Source organism: Perissodus microlepis, chromosome 7, assembly GCF_051167445.1.
Source record: "Perissodus microlepis isolate ML-2025 ecotype Zambia chromosome 7, ASM5116744v1, whole genome shotgun sequence".
NCBI classification, from domain to species: Eukaryota; Metazoa; Chordata; class Actinopteri; order Cichliformes; family Cichlidae; genus Perissodus; species Perissodus microlepis.
In genome coordinates, this window is record NC_140467.1 from 17,829,298 (window position 1) to 17,851,181 (window position 21,884).

At 40.5% G+C, this 21,884-nt stretch overlaps 2 protein-coding genes across 4 annotated transcripts in view; one reads left to right on the forward strand and one right to left on the reverse strand.

Moving 5' to 3' along the window:
* The window catches only part of shisal1b (shisa like 1b), a 45,939-nt gene extending 31,350 nt beyond the window's left edge, over window positions 1-14,589 (forward strand). For 2 of the 3 annotated variants that reach the window (XM_084933915.1, XM_084933914.1), the window contains exon 4: window positions 1,310-1,616. In XM_084933915.1, coding sequence (XP_084790041.1) covers window positions 1,310-1,616 — 307 coding nt within the window. Of the gene's footprint in view, window positions 1-1,309; window positions 1,617-10,058 lie in introns of those variants that run through there. The other variant, XM_084933916.1, reaches the window with a different exon arrangement.
* A 2,022-nt stretch (window positions 14,590-16,611) lies between these two features.
* LOC146382916 (uncharacterized) lies at window positions 16,612-20,604 on the reverse strand. The gene is made up of 2 exons (XM_084933917.1): window positions 18,047-20,604; window positions 16,612-17,148 (listed from the first exon to the last, which is right to left on the reverse strand). Exons 1-2 carry the CDS (start codon window positions 18,301-18,303, stop codon window positions 16,890-16,892), a joined length of 516 nt encoding a protein of 171 aa, XP_084790043.1. The 5' UTR covers window positions 18,304-20,604; the 3' UTR covers window positions 16,612-16,889.
* Window positions 20,605-21,884: the final 1,280 nt, after the last annotated feature.

Here is a 21,884-nt window from a genome sequence, read left to right on the forward strand (position 1 = left end):
TGCTCACAATGTTGTGCGCCGTCTCCTATAAAGTAACAGAGCAGCTGAAATATCGTGGATCTGAAACATATGGAGAAGTCATCTTAGAGTAAATGTTCAAGAAATTCACAGGAAAACATCAAATATTGTTATATATTTGACAGATAATTCTTTCAATCTGCTGTCTCTGGGAAAGCTGTGATTAATATTGAATGGCGTTGGTGTTAGTGGTGCGGTTCTGATCAGTTTCGCTAAAAACTGTGCACAATCTGCGTTCTTTGCTCTGCGATCAGACTGACTCAAATATATCCCTGCATTGTTAGTCTGTTAGAACACATACAAACTAAATTATAGCAGGTAAATGCCTCTGATGCAGAGGTGAGGGAAGGTAAATGCAGTTAAGCATTTACTGACATAGTATTCATTCATGCAGCTTCGGTGTTTGTTTTAAAGCAGTTTATTCAGATAAACACCCCTAAGGCTGCATCGTTTCCAGACAGAAGCGGATTCAGTTGATTTACTGAATTACAACCACTCGAATATCACTTTTTCTAAGGGCTTTAATCAGTGGAGTCACACTAATTGCATATTAAGGCATAACTAAAAGAATGGTTTCACTCCAAATAAATCTCTATTTTGAAGTAACACCCTGTGTCATCTCTGCCTCTCAGAGTCAGAATATTTATTCAGTCCGTGAACATGTGTAATATTTCCACCCTACATGCCCTGAGCATTTAAGCAGCAATGTGACACCACAAGATTATTTTTATTTTTTTTTGTGTATGTGTGTAAATTTTGCTTTCCCAACCTCTCAGGAAGCTATTTTCTGAAGCCCTTTCTGCTCATTCACCTTGTTATACTTTATGGATGTGGGTGGACTAAAACAAAAAGTTCAAATGCACCCCACATAAATCCAGCTGGATCATGTAATACATGAAGAAAATTTATGAGAGGTGGAAAAATAAGAGCGCTGATTTTTAGAGAAAACTATGTAAGAGCCAAAACGAGACGTATAAAACTCTCTTGTGCTAATGAAATTCTTTGTCCAATTTAGGAAGCAGTATTTAAGAAGCAGTAAATGGAACAGATGGTGTTTTTTTTCCCCCCTATATTTATTTTTTTAAGTTTTTATCAAGGGAGGACTTGATAAATGTCTTGGTCTTGCCACATAAACAGCAAACATTCACACCTGGCAGGCGCTATCGTTGCTTTTGGGATTTAAGCCCAGTGTAAGGGTAACTAGATGATGGTTCTGAGGATATGAAAAGTGTTTATCATCATCTTTTTCAGATTATCCAGCATTAATTCTCCCAGTCTGCGTCTCTTGCAGTAATTATACAGCCCTGGTCGGTGTGTGGATCTACGGCTTCTTTGTGATGGTGCTGCTGGCTCTGGACTTCCTCTACTACTCAGCCATAAACTACGAGCTGTGCCGGATCTACCTGGAGAAATGGGGTCTTGGAGGACGCTGGCTGAAGAAGGCTCGGAGTCAGTGGCACAGGTCCATGCCGGAGGAGAGCGAAGCCCAGGCTCAAGCGCAGCCCATGGTCCCCACCCACTTCCAGCCCAGACACAGCCTCAGAGGGGAGAGCCACAGCCCTACGCTCCTGCCCTACAACACATCCACCGCATGGTGAGTCACTGCCCGTCACATGACAGCTGTCAACCTCGATGCCATGGACATAGACAGATGCATTTCTGCAACTCCTAAAATTATCTGTCTCCGGTCAAAAGAGAAAAACAGAATTACAAGTAGTGAAAAATTCAATATTTATGTCACAGAAGTTCAGAAACAGTGATACCCTCATTTGACGCCATACAGTAGGAAGTGTTACGTAACCATTTGTTGCCTATTATACAAAATAACTTGTTCTGCTCTGATAAGCAAATATGCAGTAGAGACCCTCTTGCTTGTTTGACAAAATAAAGCATTAATAGCTACAGATGCTAAGAACCAAAGTCGGCCGACCCTTTAAAAAAATCGTTCCTTTACTTCTGCCTCTCATTTTCTTGTCTGCGTGTTTTCTTTTGTGTTCATTGTTTTGTTTGCAGACAGCAACATGGCAAGGAAACTGTGTCTAGCAGGACAAATTAAAACATTTTTAGCATACTTTCCCGAAAGCCAGCAGCAAGGAAGCTCAAACACTCCGGATCCTAATTTCCTAGAGTCGCTCGTTAGGGCCGCACTGTAAACACAAAGATATAGATAGCACACTCGCGATTAGATCTGACCAACTCACTGGGTTACAGACTTCAACAGAACTTTTAGAGCTCCACTCCCTTCTGCCCAGCAGTGATTCATTTTCTGCAAAGCGTCTGATCTGTATGCGTCATTCATCTCAAAATAGCTGCACTCTGTGTCAACATATACCTTTTTTTTCTTTTATTTTATAGGAGGAATTTGGGTGAGAGATATTTCTTGGTTTTAAGTCTGACCAACTCATTAGGGAGCTATCATTATTAATGAATAGAAAAGAACAGGATAATGTGAAAGCTGCAGTGCCCGCCTGGGGCTCCTACCTCATATTTAACTTGAATGAGTCGACTGTGAGTCGCATTAGAAATCATTTGTGGAGTTTCTACGGCAAAACACCATCTGCTATGTGTTCAGCGTATCTTTTTTATTACCGCTGAGAGCAGTCACAGGCGTCTGAAGGTGTGTTAGGCTGCATGTGACTGCTGTTAGAACATACACGATGATTTATGATGCCAGGAGTGACCTGTAACACGCCATAGCTGCGGGGAACCTTTCTTCTTCTGCCAGACATTGTTTAAACTTTCAGAATATAGCTGCACAATCGCAGAGCGCAGCCTGAACAACCGTACATTTTTGTGCAGTCAATTTTTCATCCGGTTGCGCGTCTCCAGACACCGTGCACCCTTATCTGTCTCTGATTGTGGCTCAGTCTCCTCCTAGAGGTAGACATCTCTCTCGGGTCATGATAATTTAATGTGGGTAGAGTTTTGACAAATGGCTTTAAGAAGCACTGTGGACTGTAGAAGCCATAGATAGAAGAGCTGAGATGCTGCAGAGGGATCCTGGGGCTGCTCTGCTGGTATAAACGTGGTTAACTAAGACTGAACATATCTGCGGAGCCTCCTCATTAGACATGAAGTCAGTTCAGTATGATAGGACTCATCAATCCTTGACTAGTGAGGTTGACCTGCACTGGCGAGAAGCCAGCATTAAGGCAGAGGAAGTCGATTTTAAAAAAAAAAAAGGTGTTTGAAATAGCAGCAAACTGCTCATTAACTAAGTGGGCTTGGAAAATGAGAGCAAGATAAGTTCATAGTAATTCATTGTGATGAGTAATGGGAACTGCTTTAGGACTGATAGTGTTTTGGTATCATCGTTTGTAAGATCTCTATCTAAAAATACCAAGAAAAAAATGTAACCGCATTTTTTACAAACAAGACAAAATTTACCATGAGCTAAATATGTTCTTGCATAATCATTGACATCAATAATAAAGTGACAGATGCTGCGAGATAAATTCAGTCATGAGCAGTTTCTGGGGCAAGATCAGAATAGTTTTTTGGGGGGGAGGGGGAAAGTTTCACACAATGAAACACTTCTGAGAATCCAGATAACGCTTACACTTTTTCCTAAATGTGTTAAGTAACCGTTATGGGCGATTCTCTCTGTGTGTATACCGCAGTTGACGTTGCCCACACGGTGCGGTGCGATGGGTTTTATTTGCGGGGGTATAGATCTTTATCCCCAGAGAGGATGCAGAGTAATGGCTCAGAAAACTGGGTCCACTTAGTTGGACATCTGTTGGCCAAATGTAAACAACCAGAGATCGGGTCAAGTCCCACTACAGCCCCAGCAGCATCTAAAAACAACCCAGTCGCACAGCAACTTTGGAATCCAGCACAGATGGTAACCCATGCAGCAAAGCAGGTCCTGATGGCAAGTCAGGTCTTAAAGAGAGAGAGAGAGAGGGGGAGAGAGCGCAGCTTTGCACTCAGCGTGTGGGAATCCTGCTTACCACGTTGCACGTAAGCAGGCTGGTATGTGCTGCTGCAGATCTGCTCAGGGTTCAGCGTGGGCGGTCTGAGAAACTGTTATTACTTGTCCTCGGTGGATGCCCTTTATTAAAATCTCATATTCACGTATTCACTTCGGTTTGAATAAAGTACGAAAACGTAACTGTCTCTTTCTTCACCTAACGATGTATGATCCAGGTGAGAGACGAATGATCAGCCTGCCACACCAGGAGTCATGGATTATCATTACAGGGAGGGCACACTGTTTGTTTCCAAGCAGAGTTTACTCACAGGGTAATGTCACTCAGTGGAAACAACGGATTTGTGAAAACCACTATTGCAAACTCTTTGTTTTTCTACACGCTATTTGTTCAAGTGCTTATCCTAGTGTTGAATAGGATGGGCAGTTATAGTTTGTCCATTAGCTTGATAAAAAACATATTTATGTAGGAGCTGTTTGGCTTGGAGCTTTATGTGTCTTATATCTACTGGCCTGGGGAAGCCTTATCCCTGCAAATGAAACTAAACTAATGATTATTAAGAGGAGTTCAAGGAAGTCTTTCTGCACTTAAAAGATTGTGGACTCGCTCAGCTAATGAGAAAAAAATAGAAAAAACTAGAACATCACTGATGCAGCTCATCTGGCACATGATCCATTGTAATTTACAGGTTATTATAAAGTGTGAAATACAGAAAGCGGTGATAAGTTTTCCTATCATTGGCTGGCTGTATTGCACAAACTAATGAGAATTCAAATCCACTGAGAACGACAAATATGACCCTGACCTCGAGGGTGATCATTGTGCATAAGTTTGAATTCTTGTAGATTATTGACAGATGGATGGATGACGGACGTCTTCCCAGCTCATTAGTCCTTCAGGTGGATGAGCTGAAAATTAAATCATGATTTCACAAAAATCATTCAAATATTTGTGTTTAGGTCAAAGAGGAACATATAAATAAGATTCCTAAATGGTCACCTGATTAATCTTTATACACAATGATTAGACCTAATTAAAATAAAATAATAAAAATACTATAAAAGTTAAATGTATATGTATATACATATAAATGTAATAAAATAATAATAATAACAACCTAATAAATACATAACTGACCTATTAAACTATGGTGGCTTGATGCATGTTGCAACAGTAGCTTTAGTAGTAGCTGTCATCCTTAACTCTGCTGCTCTCACACTGAGAGGAGGGGTCATCCTGCGAGGACGCGAACCTGGAGAAGGTGGTGGTGTTGGAGGCCTCAGAGTGGTCGTGGACTGAGTTAAAACCATCAGGCGATAGAGGTTAAATTATCATAGCTGGCTTAGCAGATGATCACATGGAGCTGTTTAAAACTGAAGGAAGCATTGACAACTCTTGGTGCACAAAAATCATCTCATCTCATCTACTTATAATCTGGGCAGGGAAACATTTTTCCCCATTTCCTTTCTTTATGCTTGGTTAAACTATAAAGGTGTAGTCTTATGTTTACCATACAGATGTGCTACCAGATAGCAGTAATGATTTTCCCATTTAGCACTCAGTATCCAGTTTAAAATTCATTCACATTAACCCTCTCAAGGCAGGCGTTGCAGATTTGCAACAGTTAAAAACTAACAACCTGATTACCCCACATGCATATTTTAATATTTTTTTTACTCAGAACTACCACTGCAGGACTTGGTTGTGCATTAGCAACAAAAAGTTTAATTTGAGCCTGAGAGGGTTAATGTGTCCTGGATGACATAGATCAAGTAGCTCTTGAGCTCATATGACCAGGATGTGGTAGCACAAAAACTACTGGGAACCCATTAAGATATCACATTGCCACAGAAAAACATTTTGGCGTCACTCATCTTAGCAGGGCTCTCATGTAGCCCTTTAAAAGCACTAAAACCTTCCAGGAAGTTCAGCAGCATTAGAGCCCTGCTTGGTTGTCCACCCGCAGCTATTAGAACATTAAAGCTTTGGCTGGCTTCCCAGTATCTGCACATCCCCCTTTTGCCTGCTGGTCCACCTCCTTGCAATTAGTGGTACTGAGCAGCATCATGACACTAGAAGGCAGATTTAAAAGAAGTGGCAGTGAGAATTTTCTATATCATCACTTATTTTACATTCCTTGTGTAGTGTACTCACTTTGACGCTCCCCACTTCATAATTGGAACAAATGTGATCTGCTCCTGTCATTCAGTCTGGCATTTTTTACTGCATATGTTAGATAGATTTAGTTTGCCTTCAGTCAGTGCTGATTAAGACTTACCCAGCAAAAATAAGTGTGCAGTCTGGGGAAGGCAAAAAAAGCAGATTTTTTATTCCTTTTTTTTTTTTTGCTCGTGTTTGGTGGTAAAATTAAAAATACATAACTCAACTCTGGTTAATATATGCTGAGCATCAGCGAGAAGTCATAGATTAAAGCGGGAGAAATGAGGTGTTGAGCAACATCAAATGACACCACTTCACTTGAGCAGAACACGTCACACAGATTCCCCTGGCGGCCGATGAATCACTTGGCACCGACTTAGAGCAGCACCTCATGCCAGCAACCTCCCACTCACTCAAGGCTGGTAGCTTACTGGGCCAGCTGAGCTTAGCCATGGGTAGAGTGGTCTAGGTGAGGTGGCATCTGTCAGCCTATTCAACATATACTTGACTCACCAGCCTTTGTAACACTGCTTCTTACAGTCAGTCACCAGTGACTCAGCGTTATAGCCCAGTCTAGTAAACGCCACCTCCGCCACTCGAGCAGTCTGTCTGTTACATCAGATCGGTCATAGGTAGGCATGCCCGACACCTGCACTTAAACACCTGCTGTGCTGCCTGCACAGGACACTCAGATTAGGGCTGGGTATCGTCACTGATTTCTAGAATCGATTCAATTCTGATTCACAAGGTCCCAAATCGATTCGATCCACGATTCGATTTAATTCGATTGATTCGATTCAATTTGAATCTGGGACATTTTGACAGTCAGAAATATTATAATTCAGATCAGTACATTTACATATTTTTGTATCTATAAAAAGGAAGCTGACACACGCAAGACTTTATCAAAGGTGTGAGCGTTACAGCAGATGCCTTTGTGTCAAAGTAGCTGAAGATAAAACACAGAAAAACATGAAGCCGATTTTCCTGGCCTGGGATTTTATAAAAATATTCTGCAGTACATCAAAAATGAAAGAAAACCATTAATCAACACATGAACATTACCTCTGAAGTTACAGCGGTTTTATTAGAGACACGGCTAAGTGTTTTGCATTTTGCATAATTTTAAAAAGTTTAAATTTGTTCAGTATTGAACGGCAGAAATTAGGTTTTCTTTTCGGAAGTATATAAAACGAAAAAAAAAACCGTCGGCCGACAGCGCTGTAAACAACGGTAGACTTGTGCGTAACAAGCAAGCGAATAATGCAGAAAACAGATTTTTAGACGGGAAACTGTTCTTGAAGAGAGAGAGAGAGAGAGAGAGAGAGCTGTGCATCGTGGTCGAAGCAAAACAGTAAAAGTAAGAGTGAATACATGACGATGTTTATGTGTAGCGCAGTTTGGATCTTCTTTTGCTGCTGGTTCGGTCAATATTGTTTGGAGAGACATCAAACTAACAGCTTTAGAATCCGCGCATAAAGGGAACACAAAGCGCGGACCCGCCGACAGATCAGAATCAGCGAGCTGTCGGCTTTCAGCCCCGACTGTGAGAAAGGCGACATCTAACTGATTCTGATCCGCGGGTTGCGCTGTGTGTTTAAGTCTTTGTGCAGAATCCGTGTTCCTGCTCTCATTTACTGTCTTAGCTGTTTGGTAGTTGTTGAAATTTTGTGAGATTTCACCAGAGATTCTGGCATTTCGGGCAAAATAAATTTATATTAAAAAATCGATTCAGGATTTTAATGAATCGATTTTACGTTATCCAAGCCAGAATCGATTTTAATCGATAAATCGATTATAAAAACCCACCCCTAACTCAGATAGACCCAGAAGGCTAAAACAGAATTTCACATTTTTTCACTTTTTTTTTTTCTGTCAGTGTGATCAAAGCCTGTGTCCTGAATATTCACATCCATCTTTGAACTCACTGGTTCCCTTTTTCTGAGGTAATAATGTAATTGTACATTATGAAATTATTCCTGGCCTGTCTGTCCACAGAGCAGCATGCCAAGACCTTGTCCAATTAAAGCAACACACTCCATGTGGTGTGAGTTAATTAACATCATAGATGCTACAAAGACAGCCAGACGCACAGACAGTTCTGCTAAACGGGAAAGAGAAGAAGAGCAGGTTTAGCTCTTTGAAAGTCGTGCAGTGACGTCTGGCACTGCCAAAAGCAAGATGGGGTTGGTGCAACTTTCTGTGTTTATTTTTGTGCTTGTGTTTGTGATCTTTTATTAGACGTGTTTTCACACATTTACTTTGCATTTTCTCTAAAGTGCAGTCAAGTATCCTTCAAGAACCAAAAGCACTCTGTGTCACTCTGCTGATAAAAGAATATCTCTGTGTCCCTACAAGGATGGAGGGTAAATCACTGCTAAGGTGTGGAAAGTGGAAATTTTTCTTTTCCCATTAAAGTGCAGTTGTATTGTTTGGGCAGCAGAAATTATTTTCAGTTGGTGGATGTGATTCATAGAGCTGTGGTGGGAGTCTTAACAAGAATTACAGACTTGTAAAATATTCCTGTGAAGCTGGCTGCTTTTTGAAAAGCAGAGCTGGCCCATTTTATTAGTTTTTGTGTTTTCTGGCCTTGAGCTCATTTTCAAGCCAATATGTTGTTATATAAAGATCAGTGTGGACCATGAAACACAGAGCACACACTGAGGCAATTTTATCCATGAAGCTAAAAGCATTAAGTTTTGAGTCTCTGTTGTCCGGGATCCTGCCAGTTTTTCCCAAACAACTTTTGTGGCTACTCTGGAATTTGATGATACAGACATGTGCACACTGGGCTATAAATTGGCTTTTTGGAGAGGATAAAGCAACAATATATCCACAAAGTATCAACCATTTTCATTCTGTGGGCTCCAGTTCTATGAGATCTTTAAAATATGTAAGCATGTTTGCTATCCTAAATACCATCTTCTTCACTCGCTAGTTTTTCCATTGTTTTAAATCATTTCATGGCGTTCATCAGTGGTTGTCGTGTGAGAGTTACCAAGGATAAAGTCTGGTGGTTGGTCAGGTTACCACGTGACCTGAGTATGTAAATTTAGTCATGTGATAACAGGTGGATAATAGCTGATATTTAAAATCAGTGCTTTTCTCTGTTTTCTCCTAAAGCCAGGTTTTAGTCCTGAGATGACCTCTGTTTCCCAGACAGCTAGAGTTATGTTCCTCTGGCATTCAGTCAGTGTCTAGCCACTTAACCAATACAATGAAAACTGGAAACCACAGCCAAAGGAAAGCTAGATGTGGTTACATCATCCAGCACCAACAGCCATTATGTATGAAACTGCCTTAGATTGTGTTTGGTGGTGTTGTGACTGGCACTGCACTTTCAGGTCTGAAAACTGAAGCCAGCATGGGAGTGTACTGAATCATTTCTAATGGCCAGCAGGGTGCTGGGAAGAAAAAAGGCTGAGAAAATTATCCTACTGCTCTTTTGATTTCATAGACAGTGTATAAAAGATGGGCACAGCTGTCTAGTGTGAAATGCAAAGCCAGTGTGGAAGCGCCTTTAACCTGCATTTTATTGTAAAGGCCAGCAGAGGGCTGGTTTTCAAAATTTGCCCGGTTATGGAGAACTCTATGGGAAAATGCTAACTGAACTCAGTTTACGGCATTGACCAGAAGTTTTAAGTGACTAAAAATACTGTAAATACTGCGATTTAGAATAAAAAGGAGGCTAATGCGACATAATCTTTTTGCAGGTATCTCTCGTGTCAGACAAGTCGCTATCTGAAACTGCTAGTATGCAGTTTCCTTCGGTTTCAGATCTCCAAACACACCATGTTGATGATGGCCAAAGGACTTAGTTTGAGGCTTACCACACAAAAGTTAATATACGGTTGAAAGCTTCAGAAAAAAACTAAAAAATGCCTGTAATTCTATATGTTACAAGCTTAAGAATGAACCCTGATACTTTATGTCTTTTTTTTCTGGCAGAATGATGCTGTGAGTGGATAAACAGAAGAGTAGCAACACCTGGTTTCCTTACATGGTACAGAGGAGATGTTCCCCAGTCACCCCTCTCTGGACCACAAACACAGCATCACTGGTGGGTTAGCCATACTGTAGTAGCTAGAAGTGACTACTGCCCCCTTTCTAATGAGCACAAAATACCCACAGACTAACAGAATCAGGCGAAACAGCTGAAGAAAGCCTGGAAAGCCACACAGACGAATGTATCGCTGCTTCTACAGAAGGGAGAGATGGATGCATTTTTCTGCTTATAGGGTTTAACTGATTCCCTAAAGTATCTGCCAAGGCCTGGAGTACCCCAAACAAATCCAAGATGAACTGGATAAACTGTACTCACAAGTGAGAAAGCTTGCTTATTTAAAGAAAAAAAAGAAGAAAAAAAAGCTTATTTCTAGATATAACATGTTTATTAAACTGCTGTGTCACTTTGTGTTCAGTAGCAGTTAGACACAGTTGTGGGTTATCTATTTGGTGATTTATTTATGTGAACTAGTCAGAGAAAATATATGAGTGGCTAACAATCTGATTATGTAATGGCTTAGGTTGATGCTGAGCATCTCACTTAGAGTAGAATGTTTTTGTTACCTACTGAAACCAGAAAAAATGCCTCTGCAGCCACGATGAAAAACAAACATCTTATACAAAATGTTTTTGGTCTCCTTTCTGCAAAACAAGCGATTTCTTGAAACAGTGTCGGAAAAGGACGTAAGGCCATAAAAATAAATTGCTGAAACTTCAAACATGAGGGTTTTCCATCTTCACACAAGCATTAATGAGGATCAGGGATGCCTTCATAACAGCCACAGTCTTTATGCTAATTTACACATATCCGTATCCCTTGGCAAAGAGCCTAAAGACCTGAGTGAAACCCTTACTTATCAAATTACGAGTTTGTGACAGTTTTCTATAACATCACCCACTGACCTATTTGACCTTCCTCGTTATTAGGGCTGCCTGAGATCAGCTTCATTAGCAATATGACGCAAAATAATATCCATTAGTCTCTTTATACGAAGTGCTCCAAATTCCACATTGGTAACAGGCAACTGTAAGTAACTAGCCATAACAGAAAATGTTTCCAAAAGAAATATCAGTAAACCCCTTTCACTGTCAGCAATAATGTACAGAAGCTTAACCAGAGGATCACATGGTATGTAAAAATCAGAGTCAGCTAAATGAGCAATGGGTAATCACTGAGGTGTATCACAGAATTTTTGGCTCAGTTTGCATTTAATAAGATGGTGATGTCAGTTAAATGGAGATATAATATTTCTGGATAATGAACTCTTTTTTTGTCAGCTCTGTAAGAAAAAAGACATGATTATCTCTTACTAAAAGAAACTCTTGCACACTTTTTACGTTAACGCTCAGTGTATTTCATAGCAAAAACTGTCAATTATTATTTCGAACCGCCACCAGTATGGTATTTATTTATTTAAATCTTTGTTTTATTTATCCCTCAGATCTAAAACCAGTGATTTGGCAAATGTTATGGGGGAAATAATTATTTGATCCCCTGCTGAAATGAACAGTTTCTAATTTTTATAGTAGTTTCATTTTAACAGAATCTCAACCAAAAATCCATAAAACAAAGACACATTAAATAAAAGTTATAAATTGATTTGCACCTCATTGAGTGAAATAAGTATTTCATTTGTGCAAAACATGACTTAGTGCTTGCTTTCGCACACATCTCAGGAGGGATTCTGGCCCACTCTTCTTTACAGAAACTATAAATCCTTTAAGATTTCTTGGCTGCCAGTTTACAACTCTAAGTTCGTCTCCCTCCACAGATTTTCTAGGATTGAGATCGGGAGATTAGCTAGGCCACGACCTTAAGGGGCTTCTTCTTGTTGCCTTGGCAGTACAGTATGTTTTGGGTTACTCGAGACCCATCCACAGCCTATCTTCTGGCTCTTAAGTGGCCAGTGGACTGTTGTTGTTGCATCCATTGACCTCAGTGTGGTGAAGTCATCCCACACCCTTAGTGGAAAGATGGCTCCAAAGCACAACGTTTCCAGCTTTGTGCTTGACTGTGGGGATGTTTGGGTCATACTCAGCTTACATACACAGGGGGTCAAGTTGATGCCAAAGAGCTTGATTTTGGTTTCATCTGACCACAGCACTTTCTCCCAAGCCTTCTCTGAATCATTTAGATGTTCACTGGCAAAGACGGACCTGTACATGTGCCTTCTTGAGCAGGGAGACTTTGCGGGCACTGCGCGCTACCAATGGTGTTTTGCCGATTGTGGTCCCAACTGCCTTCAGATCAATAACAAGCTCCTCCCAGGAAGTTTTGGGCTGATTCACCACCTTTGACATGATTATCCTCACTTCATGAGACAAGATCTTGCATTGAGCTCGAGATGGAGGGACATGTTGTTCCATGCACATCTACAATATCGTCCTTGACATTCTCGGACATCTCTTTGGTCTTACCTATGGTCACGGTGAGGTTGAAATGGAAGAAACTGAATGTGTCGACTCGTGTGCTGGGCACACAGCCAATTTGTGGGATCAAACATTTATTTCACTCAAAGGCATGCAAATATATTTATAACTTTTATGTGATTTGGTTTTTTTTCTTCTGGATTTTAAATTCAGAAAAAAATGAATTCAGGAAAGGAGAAAATAATTATTTCCCCTATTTGTGGGATTTTGGATTGACAAAAAAGTGAAACAATTATTACACTGCTTTAGAGATGGTTGCAACTAAAGATTTGATTTAATTATTGATGAATCTGCCTGTTGCTTTATCAACGGATGAATGAATCGCTTGGTTTGTGTTTCAGAGAAAAAAGTGGAAAAAAATAAGTAAATTTAGCAATCAGTATTTAAGTATCACAGAAAGATGGAAACTGAAGGAAGGAAGATGAAAACTGGAGAATGTCGGTCATTTTTACAAAATTAATCAATAAATCAACTGGCTATTAGAGTAGGAAAAAGTTGACTGTTTTGCCTCTTATAGTCTAGGTAAAGTTGTTACCCAAAGCTGCTGAGATCTACTTTCTTGGCTATCCATAAATGATGTCCTTTGTGTTTGGGGAAAAGCATGCAAAGCAGCTGCAGCGGTGCCAGTTTTTATATGAGTGACAGTGTGTGACGACCAGGTGGACAGAAGGTAGCTACAGTGGGGGGGTTGGTGGGTGTAGGGGGGTGTGTGGGTAGGGGGTTGTCTGTTCCAGTCTTGCATCTGGTAGTCTGGCAGCTGCTGAGCTTATACATGGAGCATTTTGCATGTGCGCTGAAAGCTAACAGCACATACTGTTAATCATTAAGAGTTGGCTGACTCAACACAAATACACCAACAGAAACACAAAAAAGCCAGCTATTAGACTTGTCTGTTGCCTTCATTTTTTCATCTCTCTGTTTCATGAAGTTTAAGTGGAACCTAACAGAACTGTGGTCAAGTGCTGTAAGTGGGGCCTGCTAGCGTCATCCTCAGTTATCAGCAATAATATTCAGATTTGTAGAGTTGTTAGAGCAAGTTAATCCCCATTTCAAAAGCTAAAGTTAAAATGTGTGCGTGTGTGTGTGCGTGTGTGTGTGCGTGTGTGTGTGTGTGTGTGTGTGTGTGTGTGTGTGTGTGTGTGTGTGTGTGTGCGTCCCAGCAAGCTTGTGCCATCGCCTTTTAGGAGCAGAGAAGCAGGATGAGTCCAAGTAAAATAATTGGCCTAGAGATCAGCAGTGGTTCAAAATTACACTCTCTTGCTGTCTCCCTCGAGCTGCCTTCCTATTCCCAGAGTGTGAACAGCAGTAGCAAACAGGGCAGGAGAGATTTTTAATTAGTCCCCAACGCTGGATAAGTGGGGAAAAAATCAGATAAGTTCGAGAACATGTCGCTTTCAGGGCTCTGTGCTGTGTTTTGACCTGTAATAAGGAACAGGACATTTGTTCTTATCACCAATAATGTAATACAGTAGTCGTACCCAGGGAATTTTAAAAAGCTTCATTTTGCCTCTGACAAGCAGTAGCAGGGTCACAAATGGATTCCCTCAAGAGACATATACGAGGAATCTCTCCTCTCTTTTCTTTTCATTTTTAATGTTTTGTGATGTTTTCTGTTTTGTTGAAAACAGTCTTGACTCTGGCCTGATGTGATGTGGTACTGTAAATCGTATCAGCTCAACCCTCTTCCCATGTCAAAAAAAATTAGATATATATTATATATATTATAATATTTACAGTAAAAAAAAAAAGATGGGAAGAAGGAAGCACATAGCTGTTTCAATCTGTCCAGGTTGTCATGGTAACAGTTGCCTTACAGTTGAATACCCACCTGTACAAAGAAGCTTTGTAGTGGCTGATACCTCACTTTTTGGGTGTGGTGGTGGTGGTGGTGATGATGACGATAATGTGCACCATGTTCTGTCTATGTATTTCCTACTAGATAGAACGAGCAGTACCGTTTTTAGTTCGATTGTTATTGCACTTGTTGACTTTGTATTGTCACGACAGGGAGAAATAAAGTTTTATCTTTTCCAGTGTGTTTAAATGCCTTTGTGTCAAGTGCTCTTTTGGGGGGTTTTGGGGGGGGGGGGGAAGCTGGTTTATTTTAATAACCTTGGAAGCAGTGGTTCTCAAACTGTGGGTGTGCACCAGCTGTGGAAGAGAGAGCCACTGATGGTGGGGCTCAGAGAACCAGGAGGAAAATGTGAAGTGAAATTAAGCTGAATGAATATGTTTAATGAATGAAGATATGGGAAACACACACACTTGTTTTCATATCTTATTGAGGACATCTAATTGACATAATGCTTGCTCTAGCCTACCATCAAAAATGAATGCGTAATCTTGTGTTCACACCGAACGCGATAGAGGCGGCCAGAGCTTCAGGTTTACATGTAAAGTCAATGGAAAGGCGCGATGACCCGCGATTGCGGCTCCCGCGAAAATTCGGAAGCAGATTTGCGTCGCGAAAACGCCAAAACGCGCGTTTCAGGCGTTTGACTCGCGAAAAAAACCACGCGTGTGAGTTTTTGTGTTGCATTTTGTGCATACGCGCTTTACGCGTCTACCGCTCGAGTTGGAAAAATCTGAACTCCAGCGTCAAATCGCGCCGCGACAACCAATCAGGAGCCTGGTGACGTGGCTGTTACCTAGGTCAAAGGGGCAGATCCAGCCAAAGCCCTTCATTCTTCAATGGAAGGAAGGCTAATCAACGCCGTAGCAAACAACCCGGAGCCGTTCGACACCAGCTGCTTTCTGTACCGAGACAGGAATATAAAGGACCGAGCTTGGAGGAAGATATGTAAAGAGATCGGGCAACCTGGTAAGTTCATTCATTTCTCTTAACTTTTCTCTAAAGTTTTTGCTGACCCGGGGAAGCCGCACAAAAGCTAGCAAGCCACCGCTATTTTCCCACTGACGTACAAATACCGTTCTGCTTTTATGCATGTTGTCATATAGGAATATATTTTATTGTTTATTAATAAACAGCACACAGTGGTCCCGCTGTTCATCCGTCACTGCTTCGCTTTTTCGCTGATTTTCTTTTTCTTTTCTTTTTTTTGCACCGTACAGCATTGCATTCTGCAGCCTGATTGACAAATCTCCTCCGTGTCGTGTCTCCTGCGCTTGCCAAATTTATCATGTTTGGTTTAATAACCATCACGTCCAATAGAAAAAAACAGCACAAAAATACCCATAACTATGAGCCTCATTCGGAAATAGACACCTGCACCGCGAGGGGAAAAGGCGCACGAAAGTGGCAGGCAGATGAAGACAAACCGCGGCATAATAATACTTTTACGTTTTGCAATCTACAAAGGTTTGCACTTTGAGAATCAATTGTGAAAACTGTGACCAATGTTCATGTGTGTGGGGAAAACAGTGTATAAAGTGCGTGACCAGGGGCTAGTTATTCTGAGAACCCCTGCTGCAATAAATGAGGGACCACTGTCTACTCTATGATTATTATATTCAACCTGTTAACATTTAATACTGTATTGATAGAGCCAACTGATTCTGCAGCAGAGCATCCCCTGTTGCTTCTCCTGGCTCCCCAGTCCCTGAGCTCCTGCTGCTGCACCCACAGATATGTACAGCAAGCACTGATACCTTTTTAGTCGGTGGGATTGCCTTGTGATCACCTTTACTAAATATCTACAACCAATCTGATTATATCCTGTTTTTGTTTTTTTTCAATGTTGAAATTAAAATCTAGTAGCAGCCTTCTCATTTCTTTGTGTTTTGTGCTGTTTTACAGGCCCACAGGGGAGGACGGCTCCGAGGCAGATGAGGGACGGGTCCCAGGACTGTCCGTCGGCAGTGGAGCTGGCCATCCTGGTATCCCTGAAGAGTCCACACCAGTCTCCAATGGAGCATTTCCTCCTCAGCCTTGTTCCTGCTCTGGAGCGCAGCTGGTCCTTTTTTATTCCTGTCTCTCTGTAAATTCTTATATTTTATATATTTATGTTTAATGTTTTTCTGTTTGAGAATTTTAATATTATTTCAAATAAATTTTTACAATGACTAATGTCTCAGTTCTACTACACAGCAAATGTTGGCACACGACTTGACACATGTAGAATTTATTATTATACTAATGACAAAATATACTAATACAGTGGGATGCAAAAGTTTGGGCAACCTTGTTAATAGACATTATTTTCCTGTATAAATCGTTGGTTGTTACAATAAAAAATGTCAGTTAAATATATCATACAGGAGACACACACAGTGATACTTGAGAAGTGAAAAGAAGTTTACTGGATTTACAAAAAAGTGTGCAATAATTGTTTAAACAAAATCAAGCAGGTGCATAAATTTGGGCACCACAAAAAAGAAATGAAATCAATGTGTGTGTCTCCTATATGATATATGGGGTGCCTTTGTCTGGACGTGCTTCCCATCCAGAGCTGCACAGCACAGAGGAAAGTTCCAGTGCTCCTGGAATCCCTCTGTGATGGACCGCCAGTCTCCAGGTGAAGGCACAGCCATGAAGTCGTCCACTAGACAGTCCCAGATGGCCGTCGCTACCTGGGGGATGATCTGACACACCGACTCTGAAACTGAACGCTTGGTCGTGAAGGAGTCCCCGGTGACAAGGAACCTGGACAAAATTGTTCAAAATTAGTATTATGTGTACTGCAGTTACAAAATGACAACATTATTCAAATTCCAAAATACTTTTGTGATGTCACATTTAAATCACAAAACTTAAATCTTACATGAAACATTTTGTAATTATAAGGATAATTACAAAATGTATATTAGATAATATCTAAAACAGTTGTGTTTTGTTTTAACTTTAACATATCATAATTTGATTGGTAGCAACTTTCACAGCTACAGTGTGCCAATCACTCATAATTCCTAAACATGTCAATCAGGTAGGAATGAAGTAAGACATTAATAGAAATAAAGAGTTGTATGTTGACATGTAGCCCTTTCCTTGCTTAAATCATTAATATTTTTGAAAAATTAATCTGTGATAAGACATAGCTTATCAAGATAGAACCATGTAACTAAAGATGAACCAAACTGTTCACAGTTTTATCTAACTCTGTTTTAATAAAGGCTGGTGACCCCTGTTATAGAGTCTGACAGCTGCAGGGATTATATACAAATATTCAACTATCCCAGAATTAAACCAGGTCTAAATAAAAAGGAGTGAGTATCACTACAAAGGTTAACTCAGTGGTCCTAATGCTACAGTTTGATATCAGCAAACACCGAGCACATACATTGATGTGACACCACAGCCATGCTATCATTGCAAACACTGATAACAGCATAAATCGAATTAAATCGGGACTTGATGAGAGCTTCTGAGTATCACTATAAATATTATAAACAGTCGTCTCTGTACCACAGTTTGCTATCAGTAAACACCGAGAGCATTCACTGTTAGCATAGCACATCCATGTTAGCAGTGTATAAATGGATGGTTTAGCATATATTAGCACAGGTATCAATAAAGGACTACCGTATTAAATACTTTTACTAACCTCAGGCAGATGGACAGGCGCTCTGCAGGTGGGATTGAGCGCCTGTAATTGGTGTCTAGGCGGGCGATGCTGGGACCGACGAGGGAAAGCAGGTCCTCAAACTGGCCGGTGATATCTCTGGAATCGGCCGTCATCCAGGCGCAGCTCCTGGAGCAAATGGTGAAACTCACCAAACTGCTCACGCCTCTGGAGGACCTGATGGACCCAGGTACAGCGAGGACGTCTTTTATGCCGCTGCTCTGCTCTCCACAGTACATAGAGAAGGGAGACTCTCTCTTCAAGCGCTAGCTCGACAGCTGCCATCTTGCAAAGATACCGGTCTGACACAACTTCCTCCAACATTCCTCCCACATTTCCGGTTCACGCGCGTCAAAATATGATATTTTGACGCGCTATGGATTTTTCTTGGACACGCTTTGAGACGCGAATGTGCACGCGTCAAATTAGGGGCGTTTTGTTCGCGTCCATCGCGTTCGGTGTGAACACACCGTTAGGCTAAAGCTAACCATAATCTAATTGTAACCCTGAGAGGAAAAACAACACTTTGAGTCTCAAAACTGCCTTCAAACTCATGGGGACAGGCATTTTGTCCCCATAAGTATAGTAGCATTCCAGTTTTTGGTCCTCACAAAGATGTATTAACATGAACACACACACACACCAACAGAGGCCATTTCATTAGGTACACCTCGCTAAAAAAAATAAATGGCCTACCTTTTGTCTTTTGATCTACCTGGAAAATAATCCTCATATTGGATACTGGTCCATGTTGACATAGTCTGTCATGATGTGAGATCCATGATGGGAATCTCCTGTTCTATCACATCCCAAAGGTCTTCTGTTAGCCTGAGAGCTCATGACTGTGGAGGCTGATTGAACTCATTGTCATGTTCAAGAAGAGTGACATGACTAGAACTTTGGGACATGGTGCATTATCCTTTCCATAAAAAGATGGGTGCACTTAGTTCATAAAGCAATGGACATGATCAGCAGCAATAATCAGGTAGGCTGTGGTGTTTAAATGATGCTCAGTTGATACTAAGCTGTCCCCTACACCATACAACCACCACCAGTCTGAAGCATTGACACAAGGTATGATTGATCCATGTTTTCATGTTCCTCACACCAAATTCTGACAATACCATCTGGAAGTGTTTGTCTTTTGGGTTTTTTTGTTGTTCTTTTGGGTTTTTGGGCTCAGTGGGTTACTCCATTGCACTGCGGGAACGGGAGCTCCTATGTAAGCCTGAAGAAAAGGCTATCAGAAATTTTGTCTGAATATGTCAATAGAAATGCTGTGGAGGTTGTGTTTCTTTTTAAATTCATTTAACCTTCTCTTAGTCACTAGATAATTTGTTTTAATTTTCCTATCTTCTGGACTCATTTAATAATTTATCCATTTTCTATTTTTCCTCACCACATTTCAATTTTCTGGCAACCCTGCCTTCTGTCAGCTGCACTGACAACTGTTGTTAGCATACTTTATTCAAGCTGGCTAGATAGTTAATTATGATTAGCTCCATCATCCACACACTGAAATGAAAATGAAAGAATAGAAAAAAAGAGGAGAGGTTTTATATATGCATTAGTTAATAATTTAGACTTACACAAGCTAATGGATTGGAAAATGTTGTGACTAGACAAAGTCTGGGGAACAAACAAAAAAAACTTCTGTCTCTTAAAAAAGGTGATTGGAGGGTTTTTTTTATTCACTGATAACCTTTTACCATCTTTTTCAACTTTTGGGTTTCATAATCTTAGGATGAACTTTTTTTTTAACAGCCAGTCAATAAACTATGACATGATGCATTCAGCCTTAAGGCAGTGACCTTTTCAAGCTGCCGGAGTCACATCAACACCTGGTCGACGGGGAAACATCATTAAAGGAATGAGCTGATGGTGAAAAACTAAGGCAAAGACAGGCAGAGACAGACAATGTCAGGGATCAGCACCCCACTTCAAATCAGACACCTGCTGCTCTTTGCCTTTAACAAAGACCCCAGCAACCAGGAAGTTTGTTATCACATTGTCAAGGTCCCTTTGAGCTCTCCTAATAAGGTCTGACTTGTACTTCTGTACCAACTCTCATGCACCTCTGCCAGTCATCCTGCAACATTCAGCTCTTGAGACCATTTCATACTGTCACCTTTTCTTCACTCGATCCATCTATGTCCTCTGCCTTCCTGTATGCCAGTAACCAACAATCTTCCCATCTGCACATATTAAACCAATTGCTAGCATCCATCACCATTTAAAAGCCATTGTCTGGATTTCTACATCCTGCTGTTATTGAGGAGCCCAAGATACATCCTGCCAACATTTATCTATTAAAACTCCATTAGATCTGCACTCTCCAATGCCCTATCTGCTCACACCGGATCTTCTGTAATGCTGCCCCATATTAGGATCCATCTGTAGCAGATATTAATGTGACTATTAATGGTATCCTAGCTTTCATGAGCACTCATGTTATACTAGAAACGGCACCAAACTACTGTAACAGAGGACCTTACAGCAACAGAATGAAGTATGAGTTGGATTTATTTGTGTATAGTACGATTCTGTAATTGTTTTAAATTAAAGCAATAAATGAAAACCAATTACATTTTCTCCCTTTATTGAATATCATTGTTTAGTCAAATAAGATACAAATAAAACTATTCATATTGTTATGAGGTGATATTAACTTATTTTTTTCACAGAATATGATGTTGAAATGATCGTGCTTTTTGTAGAAGTGATGCTTGGGAATGTTCACCTGGTTTACTGAGCAGAAAAAATAATGTTATGTTTAGAAGTAAGGCAGCACGCACAGGCATACAGAATCTGGTCACATTTCAAAATAAGAGACTCAGTGCAGGCTAAATGTTACATCTTTGAAATGCTACTGCTGTGATTTGAAGGTCTGCAAAGGACAAGCCAACCCCTAGCTGGAAAATGAAATGTCACAGACATGCACTGGTGTACATCCATCCATCTCTAAAAGCTCATTTTTTCCAGATTTTTGGTGAATCTACTGTATAATGTTTCCTCAGAGATAGATGCTGACCGATAGCCATGACGTATAGAGAGAGAGCCATTTAATCGAGATATCCTAGAAGAATTCATTAACCAAAACAATTTTGCTGGACTAACAGTCAAAAGTTTGATTGAGACTAAATTGTAACTATGGAGTAATGAGGCTAATCCCTTTTGACTAGCACGAACTCAGTCTTCTGCATTAGTAGCAGTCAAGTTCAGATTTTTATTTGCTTTTAAAGGCTTTTTTTTCTTAATTATTTTGACAGCCTGTGTTTTTTTTTTATGTTATTTTGCTATGTTTTAAATGATGTCACTAAATGAGATCTCACCCAGTGACCCTGCACAGAACATGTTCATTATGTTAACAAATACACATCTATTTGGATTACCGCACCACTCTTGGAAGGCATACAGCAATGTTAACATAGCTATGAAATCAGAAGTGACAGTAATTAAGTGAATCCACCCAAAACTGACATGGCTAAATCTAAACACCAGCACCAACAAGATCTGCAGCAGCAATGTAAGACACTTGATGATGTCAATAGCAGTACACATTGATAGTAAGAGCGATGATACTGTGAAATTGATGCTCCGCTGTAAAGATGTACTGATATGTTGCTATAAAGGACAAAAACCTTACCCAGATCTCCGTGAATCCAATTTTACAGTCATACAATTGTGCAAATAACCTGTATCCAGCCATTCATACATCACAAAAGCAACAACAAAACCTACCTCAATGATTCACTGCCAGTGAGCCCTGAAAACAAAACAAAAGTATTGGATCAAAAACAGGATCCAATACTCAAAACTT